This window comes from Mytilus californianus, unplaced genomic scaffold, assembly GCF_021869535.1.
Source record: "Mytilus californianus isolate M0D057914Y unplaced genomic scaffold, xbMytCali1.0.p SCAF_6, whole genome shotgun sequence".
Classification (NCBI taxonomy): Eukaryota; Metazoa; Mollusca; class Bivalvia; order Mytilida; family Mytilidae; genus Mytilus; species Mytilus californianus.
In genome coordinates this window covers 67,611,076-67,625,437 of record NW_026262712.1, presented here as the reverse complement: position 1 = coordinate 67,625,437, position 14,362 = coordinate 67,611,076, and the positions used below count along the sequence as shown (strand labels likewise).

The 14,362-nt window shown below is 33.4% G+C and overlaps 1 protein-coding gene across 1 annotated transcript in view; it reads left to right on the top strand.

The window, feature by feature from the left end:
- LOC127706579 (uncharacterized) overlaps positions 1-12,686 on the top strand; it is a 28,201-nt gene extending 15,515 nt beyond the window's left edge. Inside the window, exons 3-5 of the mRNA XM_052211236.1 lie at positions 9,098-9,358; positions 9,760-9,897; positions 12,562-12,686. Of these exons, the coding sequence (XP_052067196.1) occupies positions 9,098-9,358; positions 9,760-9,897; positions 12,562-12,686 (524 nt within the window). The remainder of the gene's footprint in view (positions 1-9,097; positions 9,359-9,759; positions 9,898-12,561) is intronic.
- The last annotated feature ends 1,676 nt before the right edge of the window (positions 12,687-14,362 follow it).

Genomic DNA, 14,362 nt, shown 5'->3' with positions numbered 1-14,362 from the left:
CGAAAATGACCTCGCCTACGGCTCAGTCACTATCACTGTCTTAGTCAATACCACTGTCCTGTGGGCAGTCCATATATCCCGATAATGACCAGTTTTTCAATAACTATTATGTAAGTGGTGCTCGAGGCCAAAATATTTGAGAATCCATATAAAATATTTTTTTACGATTTTGAAAAATCCACCCATCCCCACAAACACTTCTTCCATTACCATATTCCTTTGAGTGGAAACATTCTTGGACAAACTAGCTATCTTTGGAAAGCTATCACTAACTACCCGAAATCCCATTGAATAGACAAGGAAATCTTGCACGCACATACTATAGTCAAATACATTAATATAGGAATTTATACCAATTTAACACTTCTGTCAGTATCAAAACTGAAGTACAAACTACGTTAGCCCTCTACACTATATGTATCTGCCTCTAATACGTGAATGCATACCCATGCATATACTGGCAAGAATTTAAATACTAGTGGTTTAGAATAACTCGAGTGCTAAGCTCCAAGATAAATTAAAAAAATGCATTGTCAAATTATAAACAAGCTACTTTCGGGAAAAAACTCTTCAACTGACCACTGGAAACAATATACTTGTATATCCCCCTTCCACCAAAAAAAAATTAACTTAAAAAACAAATCTTACAAAAACATGTGATCATAATTATGGTAGATAACACACATTTAAACACAGATTTGATAACTAGTCCGTGACTGTTAAAATTCTATGTGAGGTTGCTTTTTTTAAATGCACTTTGGTGGTCCTACATATATTAAAATAGCAATGAAAATAACATACTGAGAGAAACAGATGCAGATTTAGGATTTTGAAAATAGGTCGTCCATCAAGGGAATGTTTAAAGTGCAGTTTTTTTTATTTGCCATTAAGAAGGGGCTTAAACATAGTTTTGCCCCCTCTTTTGAAAGTGGCCTCCCTATTCCCCCTCCCGGCTCCATCGCCAGTGATTAAAAGGGTTCTCTAGATCCGCATAATACTGGCTGCATCCGGCCCCGTATCGAATTTAGACACACTAAAACCGCGGGAAACTCGGAAAGAATTTGTCCTGTGAGCGTAACAAGCGAGGTATCCACTCTTTTCATATGTAAATTTTCTGTGGTCAAATTAAATTTTAGGGCATAGCATGACCTAGGTAAATAAAATTCAAATGCATTCGTTGTTGTAGAAAATGAAAACTTTAATAGCTGGATTTTGCTGTGTCAGAACAAGGATTTGTATAGTCAGGTCAGGAATAACCATTAATTGATGGATTATATCTCAATTGCGAGGTATAATCCACCATTTGACATATAGTGAGATTGACTAATTGGTTGATAGACCTAGTTTTTATCACAAAAAAATTTAAATTTTAAATTCGAGCATCTTTTTGCATATTCCATCTTTAGCTTTGATAAGTACTCATTCAAGGTTCATGTGGACCCTTTGGCTAAAATGGCTGAGTTTTCACCTCAAAATTTACTCAAAAAGTACAGACTAACCTGTTCATCTGGAAAAGTTTTCAAGGCATAGCATGCCCTAGGTAAATAAAATTCACTGGATTTGTATTTTATGTTTTAGAAAATTTAAAACTTAGCTGGATTTTGCAGTGCACTTTTTTTCGTCCCTGCAGAAGATGATAAAATTAACAGACAGTTGAGTTTCACTTAATATGGTCCACACAGTTTAAATCACCAATTATTGTTGGGTATCTATTGTCCCTCGATTGTTAATGTCAATCAATACAGTTCAGTAATAGTTATCCCATTCGGACTTGGTGTGTCAGTGTAAGATCACCCAGATGGGCGGAGGCCAGAGGGTGATCTAACACTGACACACCAAGTCCGAATAGGATAACTATTTTACATCCCAGCTGTTTTAGATTAGACGAAAAACCATTTACAATTCATAAAATCTAGTTTAGAACGCCACACAACCATTATAATATACCTTATGTATTACTATATAATATATACCCTGTATGACCCCCGAACACGATGTTTAGATATGAAACCATGTCAACTCGCCCCACTGGCCAATCGGCCCACACTAAATCACTCTTGTTTACCAACTCTCCCCACTTATGAAAAAGGATAAAATCCTGTTGAACAATCAGTCTGACAACTCGCCTTATTTATGAAAAGGGTTAAAATCCCACCGAATAAAGGTCTGCCAACTCGCCCCTCTTATGAAAATATATTACTTCCTTTAAATATGTTAAATTACTGAGAGTTGGTATCCAGTCGTCCTGGTGTAGGGGTATGTGTCGTGAGTTGATATGCCAAAGGTCTTGAGTTCGAATCCCAGCATAGACAATGGATTTTTTCAACATAAATTTTGAAAGTGTGTCTTTTCTCAATAAATATTTCTAAGCTTTATTGTGGATTAGGCATTCCCGCCAAAATGTTTCAAAACAAAGGAAAGCATGCAAAACAAAGAAACTCAAGCTGGGGTGATCTGGTAGGGATGATGTGGCTCAGACCACCCCTGGTAGAACAAAGGAGCTGGGATGTACATTTTTGTAACTTGAATTATTACCTGTGGGAAAGTTCTCAAACCTCTTTCCCAACTTTGTTTATTTTGGCACCGTCTGGAGGAATGAAAAAAAGTGCACTGCAAAATCCATATAAGTTTTTAATTTTCTTAAAGAGAAAATGTATTTGAATTTCATTTATCTAGATCATGCTATGCCTTAAAATTTATCCAGATACTCAGGTTTGTCTGCACTCAGAGTAAATTTTGAGGTGAAAATGCAGCCATTTTAGTCAAAGGGTCCACATGAACCTTAATGACATGTAATTGCTTCTGACTTCCAGTGCTGCGTTTGGTGGAAATGTGAATTATACCTCAATTGAGGTATAATCCACCAATTGATGGATATTCACATAGCTTTCCTTAAGTCTGCATCAGTTACAAATTTTAGATTTGTTAGTCGAAATGGACAGGAAGAGACTACAGAACAAAAATAAGCTTTAATAGATGAAAACTCAGAATTTTTAAGTAGGAAAAGGAGGATCATATTACTTTTTAGGTTTCTCTAACAAATTGCAGCATGAAGTGTCAGAATCAATTACATGTCATCATTAAGTGGTCATTAAAGCTTGTTATGGTAAATGCAAAAAGATGCTCCAATATATATCTTAAAATTTTTTTTTGGATAAAAACTGCATTATACCTCAATTGGTGTATCCCATTATATGTCAAATGGTGGATTATACCTGAATTAAGGTATAATCCACCAATTAATGGTTATTCCTGACCTGATAGTGGGGTCTTACTATACAAATCCTTGGTCAGAACATATGATAAAAATTTTACCAACACTCGAGTTTCACTTTATACATGTTATATGTTCCAACTCGGTGGCACATTTTAAATCACCAAATCACCTGTTGTTAGATATTTTTTTATTGTACCTCTATTGTACATGTCAAGCAATACAGTCCACCTCAATTATTAACTGTGGGGAAGTTCTCCAGGTGGGAGGGTGTTCCGGGGGTTGGAACCCCCCTTTTTTTTCACGATCAATGCATTTGAATGGGGACATATAGTTGGAACCCCCCAGGCCCTTTATCCTGGGTTAGGACCCCTCTTTTATAAATGGCTGGATCAGCCCCTGTTCTCAAACATCTTTCCAAACTCTGTTTATTTTGGTTTAACAGGTTGGGAACGAACCCCCTATATCATGTACAGGGTGATAATCAGGGTTGGATTCAGGCGGGGGCGTGGCGGGTGTGTGCCCCCCAAAAATATGCAAAGCATGGGTTGTCCTCAGCTTAATAAAGAATATTTTGATAATTTTCTTCAAAAAAATGTTCGCCTCGCTCTGCTCGGCTAATATTTAAGTTTCGCTCCTCCTAACCTAAAATCCTGGATCCGAAGGGATAAAATTATAAAATTATCTCTCTATAGAGGGATATATTTGCTCAGGCTGGATTTACAGCATTATCATGATTATAGGTATCAATTATTGCACTTTACTAATGCCCAGTTTTCTGCTAAAGTGACAGAACTTGCAATCTATTGTGTACCTATCTGAGCACCTGATCAACAACAATAGGGACAGTTGACCTTTAAAATTATGTTAAATTTAACAATAGAAATCTGTTCATTGAGGCATAACTGAGTGGAATTTACCTGCTCATCACAGCTTTCAATTATGATGAACAATAGATTGTATATTCAGTCAGTTTAGCAGTAAACCAGACATGTCACATGTGCATATTAAATTTAGTACATTAATTTGTGCATCCAATGTTGCAGGTTACTGACATAAGTAGATGTCATGCCATGTTCTGCTTTAAATCCAGTCTAAACAAATATATCTCTCTATAGAGGGATAATTTTATCCCTCTATATATATAGAATGGTAATCACTTTATACAGGTATTATCACCATATATATGATATAGGGGATTTGTTCCCAACCTCTTTAAAACAAGGAATTATTTGAATCTGGAATAATTTTGAATTCTGGAAAATTGATGAGAAATATATGATGAAAACTAACCCAACTAAATAGGGTTAGCCATGCGCTCATGGCTAAGGTGGGTTAGTTAGTTCATACTGAAATGATAGTGAAAGTAAAATTAACCTTAGCCATGCACACATGGCTAACCCTATTTAGTTGGGTTAGTTTTCATCATACATTTCTAATCAATTTTCCAGAATTCAAAATTATTCCAGATTCAAATAATTCCTTGTTTTAATATCTATGCCTTAAAACTATACCAGATGCACATGTTTGTCTGTACTCCGAGTATATTTTGAGGTGTATTCACAGCCATTTTAGCCAAAAGGTCAACATGAACCTTAACCATATATTTTTCCTGGGGACGAAAATGTATTTTTGGTTTAATTTTTTTTGGGGGAAAATATTGTAAATTGCAATCTGATACTTAACTATTTAACATAGACTAGTCAAAAGTCAACATCTTTTGAATTGTTCTGAATACCTGATTAATGTATGTACGTAGATCCCTCCGTTATTCAGAGCACCCCATGAGAGCAGCCTGCTAGGGTACAGTGGAATCCATGTACACTCCATATCCGAATTAATGGAGATGTGTCACTAACGTATTTAAAACAATATTTACAAGAACAATCCCCACCCCAACACAAAAGGAGTGCTATGACATCGGAAAAAGTCTGTCAATTTGGTGGAGGAAGCTCGAAGTATTCATAGAGAAACACCTGGCTGCTCGGCAGGAACAGACAAACCAAAGAGATTGATGACTTGGATATTAGTTACGATTTTATATTACATGAATGTAACATGATAATTACACTTTCAGTGGGAGGGTAAGAGAGAGCCAGTTTTATTATACCCCACGCAACGAGTTGCGGAGGGTATAATGTTTTTGACCCGTCAGTCCTGTTTCTTGTCATCACAACTCCTCTCAAACCACACAGCAGAATTTCACGAAACCTTTTTAGATAATAAGGATATACTATGTAGTTGTGCATATCGACAGGAAATTACGATTCAATTTTTTTTCCATGAGTTACGCCCCTTTGAACTTATTTACTTACTTTAATGTACTACTGCAACAGTTTGTCATCGCAACTCCTCTCAAACCACACAACAGAATTTTATGAAACCTTTTCAGATAATAAGGACATACTACGTAGATGTGCATATTGACAGGAAATTACGATTCAATTTTTTTTCCAGGAGTTACGCCCCTTTGAACTTATTTGCCCAATATACTACTGCAACGCAACCTTTTGTCATCGCAACTCCTCTCAAACCACACAACAGAATTTCATGAAACATTTCAGATAATAAGGACATACTACGTAGATGTGCATATCAACAGGAAATTACGATTCAAATTTTTTTCCAGGAGTAACGCCCCTTTGAACTTATTTGCCCAATATACTACTGCAACCTTTTGTCATCGCAACTCCTCTCAAACCACACACTTATTTTATTTCTCCAATGACAATGTGGGGACGTGGGGTATGTGAGCGCGCTCACTAAGGTTCTTTAATTGATTTAAACATGCAAATGCACTTTTTATATTTTCACTGAAATACATGTGTGTGAAATCCAAAATTAGGAATTTTTACACTATAAATTTAATACCAAATGAAGTGTGGCCCAACCTGTTAACATAACACCTGGGACATAATGTATTGACTTAAGTATACTTTTCCCAGTAGTAGATCAGCAAATTAAAACATTTTTGGTGAAGACCTCAAGTTTAGGGGATGTTCATCCAATATGCTATCCCTTAAAACATGTAAAATAACTATGATCTGGTGAAATTACTAGACTTGGCTAGTTTTCTTTAAGCAGCTAGTGCTTTTGACCTCTGGTGACAGTATTTAATGATTAATGTTTAGTCTTGATTACCCCCCCCCCACCCCCCCCCCCCCCCCACCCCCCTTTAAAAAAACCCAAAACAAGTGATTTAATCATAATATCCCCTAATGTTCAATTCATGTCTGGTTCAGAACATTTAAACAATATGGAGTGTTTAAAGTTACTCTTCGATAAAACTTCCAGTATGGAACTGCTTGCCTCACTACAAAACTTCATTGCACAAATGTAAGTCATTTGTGTGATTGAAAAGAATAAAACATGTGAAGGCACTATGAAATGAAGCAACCAACCATGGAAGTAGTTTTACAAATTTGTTGTTTTATCACGATGGAAAGGAATATTTGTATTAACCAACTTGCCTGAGAAATGAGGAGGAGGAGGGAGTCCCATATAAAAACAAGGAGATGTGATATGATTGCCAAAATGAGACAAATATCCATCAAAGTTCAAATGAAGTGGATGTAAATATAGATTCTACCACTGCATCGAGTGTGATACGATATTTATCCACTCGAGACAGTTAAATTTTCAAATTTAAAACGCAAGGCTCGCCGAGCGTTTTAAATATTTAAAATTTAACTGTCGAGAGTGGATAAATATCGTATTACACGAGATTTGGTGGTGGAATCTGTTTCTCTAATGATTTTCAAACAATACGCAGGCAAATTTATTCCTTCTTTTCGAATGATCTGCAAAAAGATGTGTTCTTTCTATGTGACGTCATCAGGCATGGTCGCCTTTTTTCATGCCGTCACAATAGGAAATTCAGAGGAAAGCAAGAAAATTCGACGTCATAATCGGATTTTAACCAATGAAGAATTGAGATCAAACGAACCACACGTTGATTAAATTTTTTTTATACAATGGGTGCAGAAAGGGATAAATTGACGAAGAATTAGAGAAACAATTATAGGCAATGGTAAGGTCTTCAACAAGGAGAAAAACATATACCTTAATATCGTGTTTTGATTGAAAGAAATGAAAGTAAAATGGTTGGTTTATAACAAAAAAAAATTATGTAGTGATTGCAAATTTAAGTCATCAATCCTAGATGACCATGATGACTTAAGCATTTAACAATTATATCTAATGTAATTCTATTCCCTATGTAATAGCAGGAATTGCTTCTATCAAAACATTCTTCAGTAGTAACCACATATACTTTTTGAAATGTTTGCAGCTTTAATTAAGGACTGCAGGCAAACACTTATATGCAAAGATCTAATGGAGGAAGTCTCCTTCAATGATGTTTATATAAAAATAAGAAGATGTGGTATGATTGCCAATGAGACAACTAGTTCATGTGTCCGAGAAATGAGGATAAATGTAGAATCGTCTAGCTTAGGACTTAAGATATGAGTGATATAAAAACACAAATAGCTGAATGGCTACTTGAATGAAGTTCATTTTCATAATTAGAAAAAAGAGAGTGAAAAATAATGTTGCAGGTAAGAAGAAGATAACTTGCATATGCATTAATTTAAAGAAAAAGATTTAAAAATAATATTGCTCATGAGAAGAAAATTTTTTCACCTCTGAAAAAATGAAAATTTGAAGAAATAAAATAGTTTTCAATTATTAACAATCTGAAGAACTAAACTATAAATTTGGAGTGGCCTAAGATGAAAATTTATTCAGGCAAATTATTTCAATAGAAAGAAGAAAGCATGCATAATTAAACATACATGTACTTATAATAATAGTTTATAGTTCAATTATGAAATAATCCAAGTTATTTATGTACATGTACTGGGATATTGAATGGCTGCTGTTACAGAAATTATATACATGCATGAAATGTAAATCAAGTAACTGCTGTTAATTAATAAGAAAAAATATGAAGTAAAATTTCTTCAACTAATGAATACCTAAGGAAGCATTCCATGTACTTTTGTAGTACAATGTAGTATAGGTTGATTTTGGTTATTAATTTTAATAAATTATAACTACATGTAACTGTACAAAGTCTATATCCGGTAACTGATCAAGATATAAAACTCCTGATCAAAATATAAATCTCTGCAACACCTTGTGTCAATGAAACCATACATAAACTCTTTAATTTATTTGGAGATGATTATAAACTTGATAATGTCTGTTTGACTCTTTGATCACAGATGAGACACAAATCAATTAGTTTTAAATGTAAGTGCAAATAGACAGCATTAAACATTTAAACATGTAAACATGGTAAACACAATAACTTAGAAGACAGCTAACACTATGTAATACAATGGCAAAGCAGTACTTCTCTATCATGTCTCAACATAAATGTACACGTATCTTCCAAATTTCACTTCACATACTGGCTCCATTCTAGACAGAGGTGGATTAAGGGAGGCTCAGAGCTACATTTATGGTTCATGCAGACTTTTTACCTGTTCCGCTCCAAACATTGCTTAGTTTGGGCCCCTCCTCCTATTTCAAAATCCTGGATCCGTATCTGCTGTAATCAGGATATATAAAGAATGGTTTCCAATATAGCTTGAAAATTTCAGTAATCAAAATAATTTGACAAACTAAAGTCTGTGTTCTACTCCCTGAATATGGAAATTGTAAAGTAGCAGTTTTTTCAGACTATCAAAATAGTCCACGGAAAACCAAATAGAATAAAGAAAAAGTAATCCCAACTTGTAGTAATAAAATCCAAGTACTGTCAAACTCTGTCCAAATCAGTCAATAAGTCGATGCATGAACATGTAATGTTAAGTGTTAAATTTTCTATAATACTGTTGAAGGATGAAATAAATAATTATGTATTTTCTTTTTCAGCTTTAGTGAGAAGACTCCTGAAAGGATTTAAGATCCGTTTGCCGTACACAGTTGTCCTTCTTGTACTTGGGATTTTATTTGGACTACTTTCCGGACAGTATGATGAGATCCATATTTATGCCAAAGTGGTTGACTCTGATCCACATCTTATACTCCACATCTTCTTACCAGTCCTCATTTTTGAATCAGCCTTTGCCATGGATTTTCATACCTTTGTTAAAACATTTGTACAAGTTGTTGTCCTGGCTATTCCTGGTCTTGGTTAGTAATTATTATATAATATATTTATATATACTGCTTTGTATTAAAAATAGTTTTCACAAATAGTTAGGTTTGCAGAGGTTTATCTTGTACAATTTTCCATTTTCATGATTTTAAACTAAATTCTGTTTATCTATTTCATAGGTTTTTCTGGGTTCATTAAGTTAACATCCAATTGTGTATTCAATTTATGTTTAGAGATATAAAAACCATTTTTCTGTCAGTAGTTATGCTACTCTGAAACCCAAGAACATAATCTTGCATTGGATTAGGTGGGGAATTAATAAAAAGCAATTTTTATTATTGTTTTTTTTTACAAAATTAAGTATCACCTAAAGCTTGGCCTACACAATTGCAAAAGTTGCATGTTGGATAATTATAAAAATGTACATCTTTTTCAGCTTTGGCATCAGTTTTTACCTGTTTGTTGGCCAGATATCTGTTTACATATGGATGGAATTGGAATGAAGGGATGATGTTTGGTTCTATCCTGAGTGCCACTGATCCTGTGGCAGTTGTGGCATTACTAAGCGACTTAGGTACAGTGAAATTAACTCATAGAAATATTCAATTCCTGAAATGTTGGGCCACCCTTAACAAATTGTTTGTTTGATGTTGCCTACCCATGCCTTGTAGGGTAGGTAGGAAATTTTTTATTGTGACCTAGAACGTTTTTACAAGTTTTAGACAAGAAAACAAGGTTAAATAGAGCAGGAAAAAATGTTTCAAAATTTGTCAGGTAGGCTGCCTTTTAGGTGGATAGATAGGCTTTATCAAACAATTTAAATTTTATTTTTGGCCTTGTAGATTTTTTTCAAACCATTTTTTACTACTTTCCCCCAATTTCAAAGGCAGATTTATTTTTGCTCAACTGAACGAAAGGACCAAAAGTAAGGTTTTGTCAATACTTGGCATTCAGCATAAACTAATGATATTTTTTAAAAGAATAAAGTTAGTGATGCATACCACCAATCAAAGTTAGTGATGCAAACCACCAATCAAAGTTTAAGTGATGCATACCACCAATCAAAGTTAGTGATGCATACCACCAATCAAAGATAGTGATGCATACCACCAATCAAAGTTAGTGATGCATACCACCAATCAAGAATTGGTACCAATATTAGAAATACAGTGGTTTTGTGTAGGGGGTAGGAATCATTAAAAACTTCTGTAATATTCTGTGAAGCACTAGTTAATATCAAATTTTTTGTGTTAATAGTACACTTATGTCATGATCCCCTTTAATGAATTTAGTAGTAAAAGAGTACCTTCTGATCCATATTAGCATGTGCTTCTGAATATTCATTAATTGTTTATATTAAACAATATTTTATTATTATGAGCTGTAGTAAAATTGTATTAATGCCCTCTTTTTAACATTATAGTTAAGAATTTTCGTTTCCTGCATTCTTTTTACTCATCAATGAATTTACATCCATTTTTGATCAAACATTAATAAATGATATGGAGTTATAATCCTAATCCACGAGACTTAAGTCTGCCACCATACTTCATTCTTCTTTTAAGCATCCTCTAATAGTTCAGTTTTTTGCATAACATAAATGTATTAGGTTATATTAAGTAATCATTTTCACAGGAAAATGAATGGAATATAATAATGTAAAATATTGTAGATGTAAATTTAGGCAGAAAGGATTTATTCAAATAATAAGTGCATTTGACTTTAAAGTGTCAGCATGCCTGTATGTTTCAAAAGATGAATAAATTTGTTATGCTTTTTGACAAAAAGATACATTAGCAGATTAAAATTATGTATTTTTTTGTTAAAATGCATATTTTAAGAGTTTTACTGCCAATGTCCCGAACTGAAAATTTATTTCTCACGTACTTTAAGAATTGAAGTCTTATATATCTAAATACTAAATAAAATGAAGATACACTAGTATTTTGATGTGTCACTTTTATAGAAAACATGTTATGATAGAGTTTAAGTAGTACAGAGAAGTTGAAAAGTTTATAATCTTTACACAAATTAGCATTGATAAATTTTTATTATTACATCTGTTACACTTGATACTTTATTATAACTCTAAATATATATATATTATCATTATAAGACAACTATATATATCTGTGTTTTTGTATTGTTATTTTTATGGTTTATTAAGAAGAGGGACTAGAATTTTGTTAAAATTGGCACCTGAGGCCAAAACAGGGTCAACTAATGATAGAATCTGCTAGACCACCACACAAATATATGGTCAAAAGTACTATAGACATGAAATATAGTATTTTAAAATCTTTAAGTTTAATTCTCATTTTAATCCAACATTTTTTTTGTCCAAAGACTTGGTAAAGTTACATCCTTGTCAGGTTCAGTTGACTTTAAATTTTCAAAAGATATTAAGGTCATCATCAGAATGATGGGAATCTTTGTTTTTAACCAAGGTTTTGATTTGGTTTCAATCTGAATTTGGCAGGTATTTAAATGAACTCCTAACAGCCAACCAATCAATTTCATGTGATCAGTTTCACAAAATAAAGATAGTTGTTGCCAATTAATGCTAAAAGGTTTTCTATAATATACTTGTCAGGATGACTTAATGCTGTCTTGTTGTAATCAAATTGTCCGTTTAGATAGTCAGGTACCTTAATGTTTGACTATGCAATCTGGATGGCATATAATTTTGGTTTAATTATATGAAAAAGTCTAAAACAATAAAAACCAAACTGCGACCTTAAAAAATTGAACCATAACTTTAAGTTGGTTTTATTGGTCAAGTCCTATTTAACCAATTGCTCAAGTTTGTATTTACTTGTGTTTACTTATCTGTATCATTCTGCATAGCACTTTAGAAGCCTTGTGTAAAAGGAGTAGAGGCATTAAGGCCCAGTTTACAAGATAAACCTCCACTCCTAGAGTGGAGTTATATTGCATTCACCTTGTCCTGTTTCATCCAACAAATATTTTTGTCACACTTTTCTTACATAGTTGTGAACAGAATGACTACCGGTACATATTTGGTCAGCAGCTTGACAGTGATAAGTTGTAATTTGCGAGTTGTTTTTTTTATAAATCGATTATTAATCCACTTCCTGTTTTTGTCAGTTTGAACTAATAATGCAAATTTAAAAGTTACTATACTTAGTCTAAAATTTAACTTAACATGGTTCAGAAATTGAATAAATGATGGTTTTGCAAATGCTATGATGTGAAAATTTATGACTTATATGATTAGGTGCATCAAAGAAATTGGCAATGGTGATTGAGGGTGAATCTCTTCTCAACGATGGTGCAGCAATCGTTTTTTTTAATGTGTTTCTCAAGCTGACCACAGAAGATTCTGGAATCTCAGGTAAATAATGTGATAAATGTATTATTCTTTATATAAGATGTTATGATATCTTTAGAAACATCAATGCTTGATTTCAACAGACCAACCAATGTTTTTTAATGCATTTTTTTCTGTAAAAACATTTGAACATTTCATACAAAATTGTTTTGTAAGAAAATTGTAATTTTTGTTTTATGATTGTAAGACAATGGTAATTAAATAGGCTTATTAATGAGAGAGATATTATTGTTGGCCCTCTGTCTGGAGACGAATTATTATGTTTCCTGACAGTGTCCAGCTGCAGGGACACACCTCTGACATTGTCCATTTCATTCTTTGTTAATCAGCAATTCTTTGAAAATTACTGAAAGAGAATTCAACCAATTTTACACAAATTCATATACAGGACATGGTTATTTCAATTTTTGATCAAATTGACTGTTGGGGTTTCCTGTACCAAAACATTGACTTGGCTATTGCTGCTCATTTAAGAATTGAATGCTTCTTTTTGTAAATTATTTGGGGTGTAAAAGCGTTGATTGAGGTATATTTTGTATGAAGCGCAGAAGTGCTTCATTCTAAAAATGTGCGCACGGTCAACACTTTTACAACCCTATAAAATTACTAAAAGAAGCATTCAATACTTATAATTACATTTTTTTTCGCTAGGGTCATGAAAACACAATTTCTATCAAGTTTTATTTTTATTTACCTGTGCACTTTATTGTGGGAGCTCGTGTCATCATCAATGTTACATTTCATTTTGAAATGAAGGTTAATAAGTTTGTTAATCCACAATCCCTTGCCAAACAGCTTGACAGAATACAACCAAATGTCTTTAGTGCAACTACTATGTTTATTTGTAATTAGGGTGATTTATATGCCCTCGCCGTAGCGGAGGGGGCATTAAGTGTTACCCTTGTCCGTCCCGTACATCCCCAAAATTGGTTTCCGCTCTCTAACTTTAGTTTGCTTCAATCAAATGTTATAAAACTTATACACAATGCTTATTACCACAAAACACAGATCAAGTTCGAAATTGGGTGGCGTCATTTTTACTGTTCTTGAGTTATGTCCTTTTTTTAATGGAAAAATTACTAAATCTGTTGTTTCCGTTCTCTAACTTTAGTTTGCCTCAACCAAATGTTATGAAACTTATACACAATGCTTATAATCTCAAAACTGTCTTAACTATCTGTATGAGGAAGTTGACTCATGCATATTTACAAGCGGGGGCATCTGTGGCCCATGGACACATTCTCCATTTATTTTTTATATTATTTGAATTTTATGCTAAATGACAGAGCTACATCCCCTTCAATTTCAAACTTTATCATATTTGTTACTTTGGAATGGACTTCACTGATTGAAAGAAGGGAGGGAGCAGACTTATATGAAATTAAAATGACAGATAAATGTCACCAAGGAGGGAAAAATTCAACTGTACCAGTAAATTTTTACTGAGCTTTGGTCAAATGTACTAATTGAACATATAGACTGAAGAAAATTAAGTCATTACAGGAGTTCTACAATTATTACAATGAACAATGATGAAAAGAAGTCCTTTTCTAGATAGATGAATTACTGCTTGCACTCATTAGATATGTTAAGAAATTATTATCACAAATTTAAACTTACCTCTGACCAGCTTTTGCCATTTTACACCCCCATTTATTTAGCTAGTTACTTGTCATTACTTTATGTT